Below are 13,137 nucleotides of genomic sequence, written 5' to 3'. Positions count from 1 at the left end.
TTATAAACTAGAAATGTTACATTCCAAAACAAGTATATGCTCAGTCAAGTTTCTGTTATGGCTACATGGCTACCCATTTCCATACTAGTAAAAACAACAAGGGGTGTTTTGACATCAGCTAATACTTCAGCAGCAGTGAGGTTGTTTTTTTCCTAGCTGCTGTAGTAGCTATTATTGTTTACTATACTAGCAACGGTACCTTGGAAACCCAATCTAAAGTTGAGCCCTGTTGTTCCAGGCACCCTACAGGCTAATAGTAGGGATAAAAAAACCCAGATCCTCACTACCTTTGACAGCTTGCAGTGTAGTTTTAAGGCTGTATGCAATGAGTAGATAAAACAGACAAATAGGTTTGGGAAGGTAAGGTTATAAAACAGGTCCATAAATTAAAAGCAGAGGTCTCGGTTCACTGTCTTTCTAACTATTTTATTTACTTGCTAAATGCCATTTGGAATTTCTTGCTTCCACAAATTTACATGTAAAATGTGGCTGTGGTCCACATCTGTTCTAAAATTCTTATCTACTACCACGCATGAGGTGCCATTGCATGATGTGGCTTTTATATTTTTAGAAGATTTTCTGTTATTTTGATATAAGTGATGACAAAGCTTAATGGGTTTTTGCACTTGTATGAAACTGAGTATTCTTGCATTAAATAGACAGTTAAAACAGTCAGGAAAATCTCTATACACTTCAGTACTATCTATATGTGAATTCAAGAGTCTGGTTTACCTTATTTGTGTCTTATTAGGACATTTCAGATACCTATATTCATACTTCATTAATAGAATTATAATGTCTGCTCTAAGTAGTTGTGAATGTCTGTGAATATTTAAAGGAAAGGAAAATTAGATCCTAATTCTTTTAGTTTTATTCTAGTTTGTATCATTTTAAAGAAACATTTGTCTTACATTCAGTGATGTTCATCTGTTTTTCTGTTGTTCATACTTATAATATGTTCTAATTTTGAGTAAATGCAAGTTCTTGAATTAAAGGATGATATTCTTCATGTGAACAAGGCTGTGTTATGCCTGAAAAGAAAGTAAAGACCTTGATTTAGATTCTTTCTTACACTAAAAATCTGTTCTGACTATTTTGTAGATCTCTGCAGCAGCATACTCTGATGCTGACTGGCTGTAGAAAAAGTAGATTCAGATATGGACTCTGATCAAGTTCACCTAGTAAACTGTGCAAAATACTCCTGTAAACAAAATCAACACTGTGGTAATTTTTACAAAGAGTAGACAAATGTGTAAGAAGAGGAAGGACACTCTTCTATCTTCTTATGGAATGCTGTGCACAGATTCATGGGCTAGCACTGACTTTATGCCAGTATATCTGCTGAAATGCAGAATGATGTCAGATCATTAGCTCAATGTAGAACTACTTGTTGGCACAAAACTTCTGATAAGCTAATGAATGTGAATTGCTTCCTAATGTAACCAGTATCATGTGAGATAGCTCAGCTGTTTTATCAGGGTATTTCAGTTCCAGGATTATCTTCCCAAAATCTGGACTTCCTCTAAATGACATGTCTAAATGCCAAAATGACAGAAGTAGAATTGAAAATGTTTACTCCCAGCTGTTGACATAGCCATTGCATAGTCCATTGTAACTTATGCACCATTAAAAAAAAGATTATAATTACTTTGCTTTCTAGAATTGCAAAAAACAGGATAAACAGGACCATCTAACACCTAGTTAGAGACTTTTACAATAAATGGTTCTGCTCCTAATTCTAGAGCAGGTCTTATACATAAGGATTTTTAAAGTCTTGGTTTCTAGTTTTTAGGACTTGTTCTCTTTCCCTGTACATGATATTAACCTATATGAATCAGAAAACAGCAAAAATACATTCTATAATACAAAGGATAGTCTGGATGACTTAGGAAGTACAAGTTAATTGTGAACATAATTGCACTTCTAGTGCATAATTGCAATCGTAAGTCAAGCAAGACATCTTCTAACAGTTGGGTCAGATTTTTAATTCTATGGTCTAAATTATTAATGAGGATATTTTCATAAGCTTTCTGCATAAAAATTGACTTCATAGCAGAGAGGTCAACTGGTCTTGTCTTCTCACTTTTATGATTATCAGTGATAATCAGAAACTGTTTTCCAGTATATGTTTGCTGTTTTTATGCATCTTGACATACACAACAAATGTAGGTGGTGAAATACTTGCAAGCTTTATGAGGAAAAATTAATTCTGTAGGTTCTAGTTGAAAGAGTGATTTAATACCTTGGGCATGTTGAAAACCATACTGAGTCAATTATGAAAAGTCCAGTGCTACTTTTCACAGTGTGGCTGCAGTCAGGCAAAAATGGTCTAATGCATAAAGAAAACAAGTGGATCAGTACAAGAATGCATAATGCTATCATATAAATCAGTAGTGTTTCCACATCTGATAGACATCAGTATTGAATGCAATATATCTTGAGACTGATACAGTGGTAATATAAGAGGACTTGAGACAAGTGGTGAGGTTGATTAGAACTGTAAAGATTTTTTATAAGAGGAGACTGAAAAGTTGAGATTATTTATGCAGAAGATGGATTGGAAACTTCTATAACCTGTCTCCTAAAGCAAGATTTAAGAGCCCATTCAGTGTCATCAAATAGAATAAATTCAAAACAGATAAACAAGATTTTTGTTTTTTACCCGAAAGAGAAACAAATGACAGAATTCAAGGTCGCAAAGATGGAAATTTAAGATAATTCAGGAAGACATTTGTCACCTTTTTCAATCAGATTTTTAAACAACATGAGGTTTTAGATAAGACAAATCACTTTTAAAAAAAGAAGGGCCTGAGAGAAACATATACTTCCACTATAATGGTTTATTGTAACATATTGTATTGTGTCTTGGCTCATTCACATTATGAATATTGAGTAAAAGTCAGGATACTGGACAAAATGGGCAATTATATATATTCATGATGACAGTTTCCCTTCAGATTGCAATCTGAATTAATTTGTTGTAATTTTTCTCTCCTCCGTTTGTCAAGAAAAGAGAATGAATGGCATCTCTGATTTCCTTTTCCACCCCCAGAAAGTAGCTGTCATAGTTGTCTTTCAGAGATTCAAGGGGACAAATATTTTGAAGCATCTTTCACTCACATTTCATGCTCATGTTCTGTGAACAGGTCTGGGACTATAGAAAGTATCTCATTCTGTGCTTCTTTTCTGGCGTTTTGCTACTTTGATAAATGAGAAATGGTATACTTTACAATTTCAGGGATGCTCAGCTGGAAACACTTACTGGATGTGTTTTATTCTAAAAACTCTCATACCTTGAAAATTGTTTTGCCTCCAAGTGTCTCAATTTCTGTTTTGACAACTGTGTTGAGTCTTCCCATACTAACGTGAAGAACTTAATACATTCATAAGAAGTTTCCTTCAAAAAAATACTTCTTTTAATAAGAATGTCTCCTTCTACTAGTCCAATTTACAGAACAAACAAGTTCCAAGCCTAAACCGTAACCCTTCTTGATTATGGCACTTGAATGCTGAAACAGAATTTGATTTCTGGAGCTGCTTTTTTTCTCCACAGAGATTCAGAATCTTAAATCCCATTTGTGTTAACGAGATATGGCCATGATCAGAACTGCTTAAAGAGAGTTTCTGTTCTACGGGATTTTCTGGGGAAAAAAAGGAAATATAATTTGGTTGCAGAATTAAAAGAATAAATACTGCTTTTACTTCATTCACTAAACCAGTCCTGTATTCATGCTGAGCTCTCAGGTGACACAGTTCAAACTTACCATGCTTATTCCTAGATATTTTTTATTTTTCATATCCTGGGTGTTATTTTCTGGAGAATTTGAACTGTGACATTGACAGAGACTGAGGATGATTAACCTTTATTTACCCAGAGAAATGAATACAGAATTTTAGCAGTTTTGCTCAATGGCCATGGTCAGAAATTCAGGGTTTTTTTCTGATTAATATTTCACCCTGTTTGCCCCTGTTTTGCTAAAACTGCTCTGTTAGAACAAGACAAAGGGTCTGGGATTAAAATTCAAGTAAATCAGAAAAAAGATGTGCTAAGGGAAGGAGGACTAATTTGAGGTTACTTGAGAGCAGTTGTTACAACAGGGAACATGGAAATGCTGGTTAGAGTGGTCTCAATATATATAGAAGGGAAGGTAGTAAGAGGCAAATCACAAGGGCTCATAAAATATAGCATGACTTTGAGCACTAAGATAAAGAGGCCATTCAGTCTTGCTACAGTGCAAATACTTGTGCTAGTAAATCTATCAGACACTGTTACGCTGTGAGGAAGGAAAGAGGCTGAAGGACATTCAGTCAGGCAAGGCCGTAAGCAAGAGAGTTTGGTAATAGCCTGCACATATCTAGAAGGCTTTAGGGACTAAAATGGAGGCAAAGTGATTGGTGTGATTCACAATTATCTAGCAAAGAATGACAAAGTGAAATTAAGGGAGTGTCTATCCAGAAAATGATTGACCGGTGACGTGTTAATGAGCTGTGGACACACTCCCATGAGAAGGTGAAGAACATCCCATGAGCTGGGATTGTCAAAACTGCATTGACTAACGAGAAAATTTTTTCCATCCCATCTGACCAGAGAAATGAAAGGAATGCTTCTATGAGAATACATGATCATCTGTGGTACTGTGAAGATGACTACTGAAATTTCTGTGGAAAAGTTGCCACTGATTCCTGTCAGGGTGGATCAAGACCTTAGAGCTAATACAGGCCATGTTTGTCAGGGTAATCTGTCTAGGAGCAAAGGTGGCAATGCACAAGCACTGGTTGTCAATAGGTCCTAGGGAAAGTAGGTGTTCAGTCCACCTTTAGCTGTGTACGGGGAGCTATAGAGATGTGTTAACTGAATATCTATTTTCCCTTATAGAAAGAATTAATTAGTTAATTAGTTATACTGGGGCTAGGGGGTGATGGGGATATAGTATTCATTCCAGTATAACATTATTGGTTTGTGTAGTTTTGTTTTATTCTATCAAAAAGACTGTTATGTTCTATATTTGAAAATATAGCACAGGAAAATTTAACTTGATTTTCCTTGTTTGTCAAAAGGTTGGTTTATTATTTTGGTTTTTTTTTTGTCTCACTTAGATATCTCACTTACAAGGGCCTCAAGTGTGCGTGGAGCCCGTCTTGTTCTCCCACAGAGTGTTGCCCTTCTGATGAAAAGGTTTCACCACACTAGGCGTGACTGGAAAGGAAGCCTGTCAAATGTGCTACTGCCTGTCCTCTTTGTTGCACTGGCAATGGCCTTGTTTAGTGTGAAGCCGCTGGCTATTGATTATCCTTCTCTCAAGCTGACTCCAAGCCTTTATGACAATGCGGAATCCTTCTTTAGGTAAGGGGCTTATCCATCACCTTCAGTGTCCAGGGCTCTGGGCCCTTGAGTTCTCATATTTTAAAGACTATTTGTTTTCTAGAGAAAATGATAGGTTACTTTTTACAATAGTTGTGTGTGTAGGTTTTTTGAGACGTTTACTTACACTTTTATAGTTTATTATAATAGAAAGATATAATTAGATAAGCTTTGTGGGAAGGATTTTCTGTAGGATAAGGCAAAGACTTTGGAGAAGTTTGAGCTCAAATCAATACCAGCCATGATGATTTGTATGTAAATGCACATGTGTTTTTGAACAAGTCTTTGCATGTGCCATTACAACTAATTGCTTAGGTCTGAATCTAATTTCTCAAAGTAAGTCTCAGGTTTGAAAATGTCACACAGTATTATCAAAGCCTAGTGCCCTTCTTACTCAACCTAGTCACTATATATTCAGCTTTGAAACCAATTAGATTATTTATTTATTTATTTATTTATTTATTTATTTATTTATTTTTAATGCATAGGGTCTCTAGCTCGGCTCTGAACTAATCCGTATCAAGTACATATGACATGTAGATCACTTTTTCTATTGGGCAAATATACAGATAAACATAACATGACACTGTTTGAAGTTAAATTAATGAATGAAACATAAAACCACTTAAACCATGCTAGCTGTTAGGAGGAGAAAGATGTTTATCAAGAGAAAGATGGCTATGGTGAGACCTTATCCGGTTAGCCACAATTATATTGAATTTTCTTTACACATTCACATAAGAGTGTTTTGAAATTATATAATTCTGATATGTTTTCTATGAGTGAGTTTTATAGTCCTTTAATTTTTTTGTAAACACATAGAACCTTGAGCATGAAGATTAATGGAGTTAGACATATTGGCATGCCTTTATTTCTTTTTCTTTTTTTTTCTCCCTTCCCCTCTTTTCCTTACCCCCATGGCCCACTTTGAGCAGCACCGAAGATGATAACTTAGGAAACCTTTCTCAAGTTCTACTGGGTTCTTTTTATGATTGGAACCACTCATGCACGCATTCACAACAACGGTAATTGTGAATAATGTAACTACTTCCTTAATTGTAAATATTGTAAATTCAATATTTTTTTCTGTGCAATGTGGATTATCTTAAGCTTTTCTGGGCAGCATGGAGTTAATGACAACTTTGTTCTGATGAAGTAACCAGTATCCAGATAGAGAACACAAGTAGGTTTCATTGTTAAAGGTCTGATCTGAATAGCTTAAAAGTCAGTGACAGCTTTCTGATCAATTTCAGGAGGATTTTGATCAAGTCTAGTGTCCATAAGAAGGAAGATTAGACAATAAGGAGAATATTTGTTCGGGAGTATTCTAGATTTCCAAATTTAGGAATGCAGTGATGACCATGCTTTAGTTATTGCTACAAATACAAGGCATGCAGCTCATTTCATGCTTATATAAATATTTTTAGTGAATCCACTTTGATAAAAATGAAATATTTTTAATAAATCCACTTTGATACAAATGAGTACAGTTTATTTCACTTTAGACACAGCTGCCACTGTGATAAAATACTAAGAAGGTGTTCAGGATGCCAGATCTGCTCATTAGTCTGTGGATTTCTTCTGTTAAGTAATCTATTCCTTTCATTTAATGGTTGTTCTTTTATTGTACTTACTTGCATTAGAAAAAATAATTCATGTTGGCAGATGGAAAATATGCCACCCCAGGACTCATGTGGATGTGTGGCTGGACAGAAGGTAAGTCATTTTATATTTACTTATGTATGTAAAAAATATGTGTGTGAATATTATTTCTAATTCCTTGGATGCTGAGAAGGGCTAAGGAAAGCAATGAAGCGATGAACCCTCAGAGCCTTTCTTTGTTATGATAGGAGATTTCCCTCCATTTCATCTAATATTTGAGCTACATGTTCTGAAGCCTTCAGGGAAAGAGCTTGAACAATTCTCTTGTGTATATATATGTATCTGAAAAACAGGATCAAAGATGGCTGAACTATTTTCAGCAGATGCAACTTCACTTTAAATATAAGACATTGCTTAAAAAAAAAAGCTCATGTAAAATAATGTTAAAACATAACAGTTCCATAATATATGAAAGACTACCTACTTACCAAGGGAAGCGAGGGTGATCCTAGCTGCTTGAATGCACCAGGCAATTTACACATGAATGAGATTTAATATTTAGAGTTTGGTTTTGTGTTGGATTTTGTGTTTGAAAATAAAACAGCCTTCAAGAAAAGAAAGTATTTTTAAAAATACAATTAATTTTTGACCTTCTTGACTGGTGAGTTTTCCTCCTGACTTGCTCTGAGTTGAGTAATAAATAAGAATGTGAAACTGTATCTGAGGTGAAAAGTATATTTCCCTAAATGGGACCATCCTATCGAATAACTTCTTTCTCTCATAAAGATGTAACTATTTAGAATAAGAGTTGTGTATGAAGTACAGCAATATAGTTTTGAGAAAAGTGGAAGGAGGGAACTAATTTTTTACTTTTCTGGACAAGGAATAACTTTCCCTCTAATACTAATGAAATGTATACTTAACATACAAGAATATTGAATAAAATAAGAACGGGAACTCACACAAGGAGAGGCCTATTAAACCATGAAAACTCAAAGGAGAGAAGTCACTTGACAGTGGGGGTAGAAACTGTATCTAGGATTTATGGAAGAGCAATCTCTGAGAGTGAATTTTTTATTTTTTGTAGGGTTGAGATGTCAAATAAACATTAAAAGGTTTCAGTTGATATACATCATGTACTTTATAAGGCTTCTAAGATAACTGATCAAAATATTTGTCTCCTTTGGTTTTGAGAATATCCCACTGAATCATTAGAAGACGTCTTCCTTTATTTTTTTCTGCAGTCCATCAATGAAATTTTTAGAAACATATAATACTAATTATAATTTTGCTTTCATCTCATACTTATCTGGTGCATTTTTGTGTTTCTTCTCTGGTACAACAAATAAATAGCAGTCTTGCCTTTTTCATTGTTGTAAACCTTTCTAAATATATACAAGTTTTGATGTTTTCAAAACAAAACTGACTGACAGGGTTTTGCAAGAGAAATCAAAGGTAGATCTAACATATAGGTGACACAGCCATTTGAGATGCCTTAGAAACATAAAACTATACATAATTTATTGAAAAGCTGTCAACACTGAGAAAGACAAATCCAGTTGAAAAGAAATTCTATAAAATCTACACAAAAATCCAAAAATATGACCAAATGCAGTGCCACTGATTTTTAAAAGTGCTGTATTTATTTTATGTATATTTTTTTCAGATGTGCCCGAGTTTCAATACCTCTGCTCCCTATGTAAAGAATAAGAAAGGACATATTTTATATAATCTTTCGGGGTTCCTTGTGGAGGAGTATTTAGTGAGGCCTTCCAACAAAACCAGGTAACCTTGAAATATCTAGCCTTTGCTTATCCTTTTTGTATAAAACCCACAGTCCTTCCTGATCCAAAGCATAGACCTATGTCACTGAGAATACAAAGGGTAGTTACCTTTATCTGTTGGTTGTTATCAAGGCATAGAGTCAGGCTACTTTTCAAGGTAAGATGAAACCCCCTCCACGGTCAATTCTCAGAACTTCCTGCAGCAGTTGCGTGATGATGGCCTCTAGGCATACTCTGGTTTTTCTTGCCACATAACAGACTTATTTCAGCATCTCAGAGATGCATATCTAAATCAGGTGAACAATATGATTTCCATTCCTCAGAGACTCAATCAAATAGAGGTGGATATGCTCCAATTTATATTTTCTTTGAAGTAAAAATGACTGATATGCCCCTGGCAATACTTCATATTCTGTGATAGCAGCTATAGGTTACAGCTGTAGCTGTATTTTGAAGTTTACTTATGTACCTTTACAGCTCAACCACTGCCTATGACATAAGTGCAAATACTAGACCCTGTATGATTTTATCGAGGAGTTAGCCACTTTATGCATTAAAAAAAAAGTGCATCTGATTTGATATAGAGTTAAATCTGTTAGGGGGAAAGATCTGAGCTAGAATATGAATGAAATAGGAAGAAATCAAGCCGAATAAGATGCTTCTGGAAGTCAGCAATACCTCTCTTGCTCCCGATCCCTTCTGTTGCTCAGGCATTTCAGCTTTCAGAAAGCAAAACTTCTTATCTAAGGAAATCCTTTTACTGGAAATGAGACAATAATGTTCACCTGATTCAAGAGTATATTCACCCCCTCCTTTTGAATGGGGAAGGGGTTTGTGAGGGGTGAAGTTTTATTTTCAGTTGAAAAATAAAGCACTAATGTAGCTATCACCACTTTACCATTGCAGGAAAAGACTGCAAAGCTTAACACAGGTAACTTTTTGTTAATTTATTTTCTACTACCAGGTATGGTGGTTGGTCTTTTGGAGAGAGGAAAGCATTTGAAATTCAAGATACAAAACTGAATCAAACCAAATCTCAGCCTCTGGCTAAGGTAAGGTTTGCATGTATGTGTGCACATCTGTATGTATGTATTGCTCACTTATTCAGGCTCCAGACTTCACAGCACTTAACAACTAATAAGTCATTACATAAAATCCTTGCACTTAAAAACTGGGAGAAAGTCACTCTGCCTATGACAGCCTGCTTCTCTGTTCATAATTCTTGAAGTATTCTGCTGTGTTCTGAGAAACACTTTTAAATGAGTCAGATGATAAACCTTTTTTTGTTTGGGTTTTGTTTGTTTGGTGGTTTTTGTTTGTTTTTTGTTTTTTTTTTCCCCAGTGAACTCATTTCAAAGGTTAACTTAGCTCACCGTTACAACTTTATTTTTGGGTAGTCAGCCCAGATTTTTCTTTCTGATTGTTTTCTATAAAAAGCTAATGTCAGAATTGACAAAAGTACATTGAACATCACGAAAGTGAGTTGTTATTGATGTTTTTTCGATGCATGCAAGGAATACTTTGCCTTGCTACATTTCTCTCTCCTCTTAAGAGTAAAGATGTCTTCTAGGAGTAGCTACTTCTGCATAACAAATATACTACCATTTTCTCAAAAGAACCTTTCTAAAGCATTCCAAGGAAAATAAAATCTCCTGCACTAATAAGTGCCTGTTAGCCTCCAGGTGTCATCCCAAGTTTTCACAGTATGGAGATACTGTAGCTCTACACTGCATGCCAAAAGGCCTCAAGAAAAAAACTTTATTTCAGTTGTGCTTAAAGTAATCCTTCTTTTCTGACTTTTGAGATCCATTCAAATGCAGATGCATTAAGAGTAGAGGAACAGCAGTCTTGGAGGAATACTGATGCGTATCAGTGAGGAGTTCCCATTTTTGTATTCAAGGCAAACAAGATTTGTTAAGACGAAGCTGTGGACTTTCCAGATTCCAGATTAGAATATGAAAGAAAGATTCTTCTGCCCTTAATATGTTTTATGGAATATAGATTTTATTTGATTTTATGATAAAAAAAGAGTAGGAACCAGGTAAATAAGCTCTATCCCAAAATCCATTTTGGGACAAAGTGTTAAAACAAGATACAGATATTTCCCAATCCAATATCACTTCACATTTAGTTTTGCAAAATCATGGCCTGTTTCCAATGTCTTTTCCATGTAATTTTGTTAAAAATCTCCCTGTTTTACATACATACCCTAGCATACATATATTTTCATTTTGATTATTTGTAATCTCTCTTCTACCCCCATATTTCTTATGGATTTGAACTCCAGTTCCATCAATCCTTCATTAGAAACATGAAGTTCTACAGATTGTCAGTAAATTTTGTTTTTCTGATTGCTGTTTTTTCCCTATGTATCTTTAATCATTTTAGACTCTTGTTTTGACATGCTTGCCCTATGGTTTTTGTCAGGGTCCTTTGTTTTTTTTAAAGATGTATTTGGCATAGAGCTCCACCTGCCGTCAGGACAGGGATAAATTATAGTTACACTCTTAGTAAGTAAGCTTCATATTTCAAACCCAAAGAAAATAGTGGAGTAAATTTATAAAGGGCAATGTGTTATCTAAAATACCTCTTGGAAGTGTCTTTCAAATGATGCAATGTCAAACTACTGCATTAACCTTTCAGTAATTAATGACCCGACTTTTACTTTGACCTTTCAGGCTGGTTCATGAGACAGTAAATGTACCATTTACATAGACTGGTATGAAAGAAAATGAGAAATTTACATTTGAAGAGGATTACTGTAAAATTCACTTCATTTTAGAAAATTTCTGAATATACATTATTCTCCTCTACTCAGAAAGCCAACAATTTTTCCTGTTCAAATTATAAATACTTATTCAATACCTATTTTACTGTACCTAATCATACCATGCTGCATATACTACGTACATGCTACATGCATGTGCACAAAGAATCTGTATATGTGCACACAACAAATGTGGCTGATTAAAACCATTGATTATTGGCATTTATTGATGGTCAGTGCTATGTAGCAAAAGCACAACCCCTCAAATTTTTTGTATTTTCATGACTGCATATTCTTTGGTTTACTTTGGTAATATGGGCAAAAATTGTTCAGTAATGATTTGATAGTTGCTGTTTTTATAACATAATGAACATAGGAAGAACGTGTTAATTTTAAATACTGCTGAAAGGCTATTTGTACTGTTCATGTGGCATTTGGAAGAGTGAGTTTTTCCAATCCCAAATATTAGGGCTTGAGGCTTTACTGTAAAGTAACTTAATAAGTGTCCAGAGGAAGTTACATATCTCCAGTCTAATAACTGTCCTGAATCTGGTTTTAGCAATGCTTAGGGATTTCTCTGCTCCTTCTCAGCCTTTTTTCTTGATATGCCATTTGTTAGTTGAAATGTCAGTCTAGCTTTATTCTGGAATATTAATGGCAAGTAAAATGTTATATAATAATGTAAAACATGACTTCACAGAACTTCTATCTGATGTGGTAAGGGGTTGTGTTTTATCTTGGAAAGGAATATTCTCAGCCATGGATAGAATAAGGAATAGTGAAAATAAAAATTAATTAACTTGATGTATATATTTTTTCATTCCTCAGCTATTTTCTGCCCTCTGTAAATAATTAATTGGCTGTGTGGAAATATTAAAGATATTTCAGCTGAAATTAATATATTTCCATTTTTTTATATTTTACCTTTGCAAACAATTTTGAGTAAGACGCAAATCTTTAGAAGAAAGAGCTTAAATGTATCTTCTGATGAAGTGAACAACCTCAAATGTCTCTTTTGTCACAATACAATAAATTAAATACCCAGTTTTAATTTGGTTATTTCCTGGTCGTTTGATTCAGTTACATAATGCAGCTTGAAGGAAGAATTCTAATTAATATGTTGGATATTGAAATGTGTTGTTGCACACAATGCTGTATTGTGTTTTTTGTATATTCATTTGAATATTAGTTGCATTATTATATGTATAAATTATTCTTTGAGCACTCACGACCTTTCCCCTTCTTCAATTAAATGAGGATGTGTTGTAGGAATTTTGCTTTAATGTTTTCTTAATTGCCTTTTTTATCAATACAACGAACACAATTGCAGTGGAGTTTCATTATGTGCATACATATAACTTTCTATGCAGCATAAATCTTTTTTAAAATGATAGACAGAGATGGGTATGTGGGGGTGTGAAGAAGACTGCTTACCCTTGGTTACTTGTTTGTGTATCTTTGCTCTGGTTGCTATTTGAACAGGAGATCCTGCAGTGCAAAGATTTTCAGTTTTCCTCAGGACACTTAGGTTTTCTTTCACTATATATATTTTTTAAGAACTCTTCTTTTGATTAATGAGTGGGAGATCTAGTTTGTGTAATAATTTGTGGGAACTGAACTGG

The 13,137-nt window shown here is 34.5% G+C and overlaps 1 protein-coding gene across 1 annotated transcript in view; it reads left to right on the top strand.

Annotated features, from left to right (window-relative positions):
• Positions 1–13,137, top strand: part of ABCA13 (ATP binding cassette subfamily A member 13) — a 169,800-nt gene that overhangs the window by 90,211 nt on the left and 66,452 nt on the right. Inside the window, 5 exon segments of the mRNA XM_050329993.1 lie at positions 5,098–5,344; positions 6,298–6,387; positions 7,006–7,078; positions 8,631–8,749; positions 9,713–9,800. Of these exon segments, the coding sequence (XP_050185950.1) occupies positions 5,098–5,344; positions 6,298–6,387; positions 7,006–7,078; positions 8,631–8,749; positions 9,713–9,800 (617 nt within the window).

The sequence above is a fragment of the Myiozetetes cayanensis genome, unplaced genomic scaffold (genome assembly GCF_022539395.1).
Source record: "Myiozetetes cayanensis isolate MyiCay16 unplaced genomic scaffold, myiCay2020 scf1, whole genome shotgun sequence".
In the NCBI taxonomy this organism is placed as follows: domain Eukaryota; kingdom Metazoa; phylum Chordata; class Aves; order Passeriformes; family Tyrannidae; genus Myiozetetes; species Myiozetetes cayanensis.
This window is presented reverse-complemented; position numbering and strand designations above follow the sequence as displayed.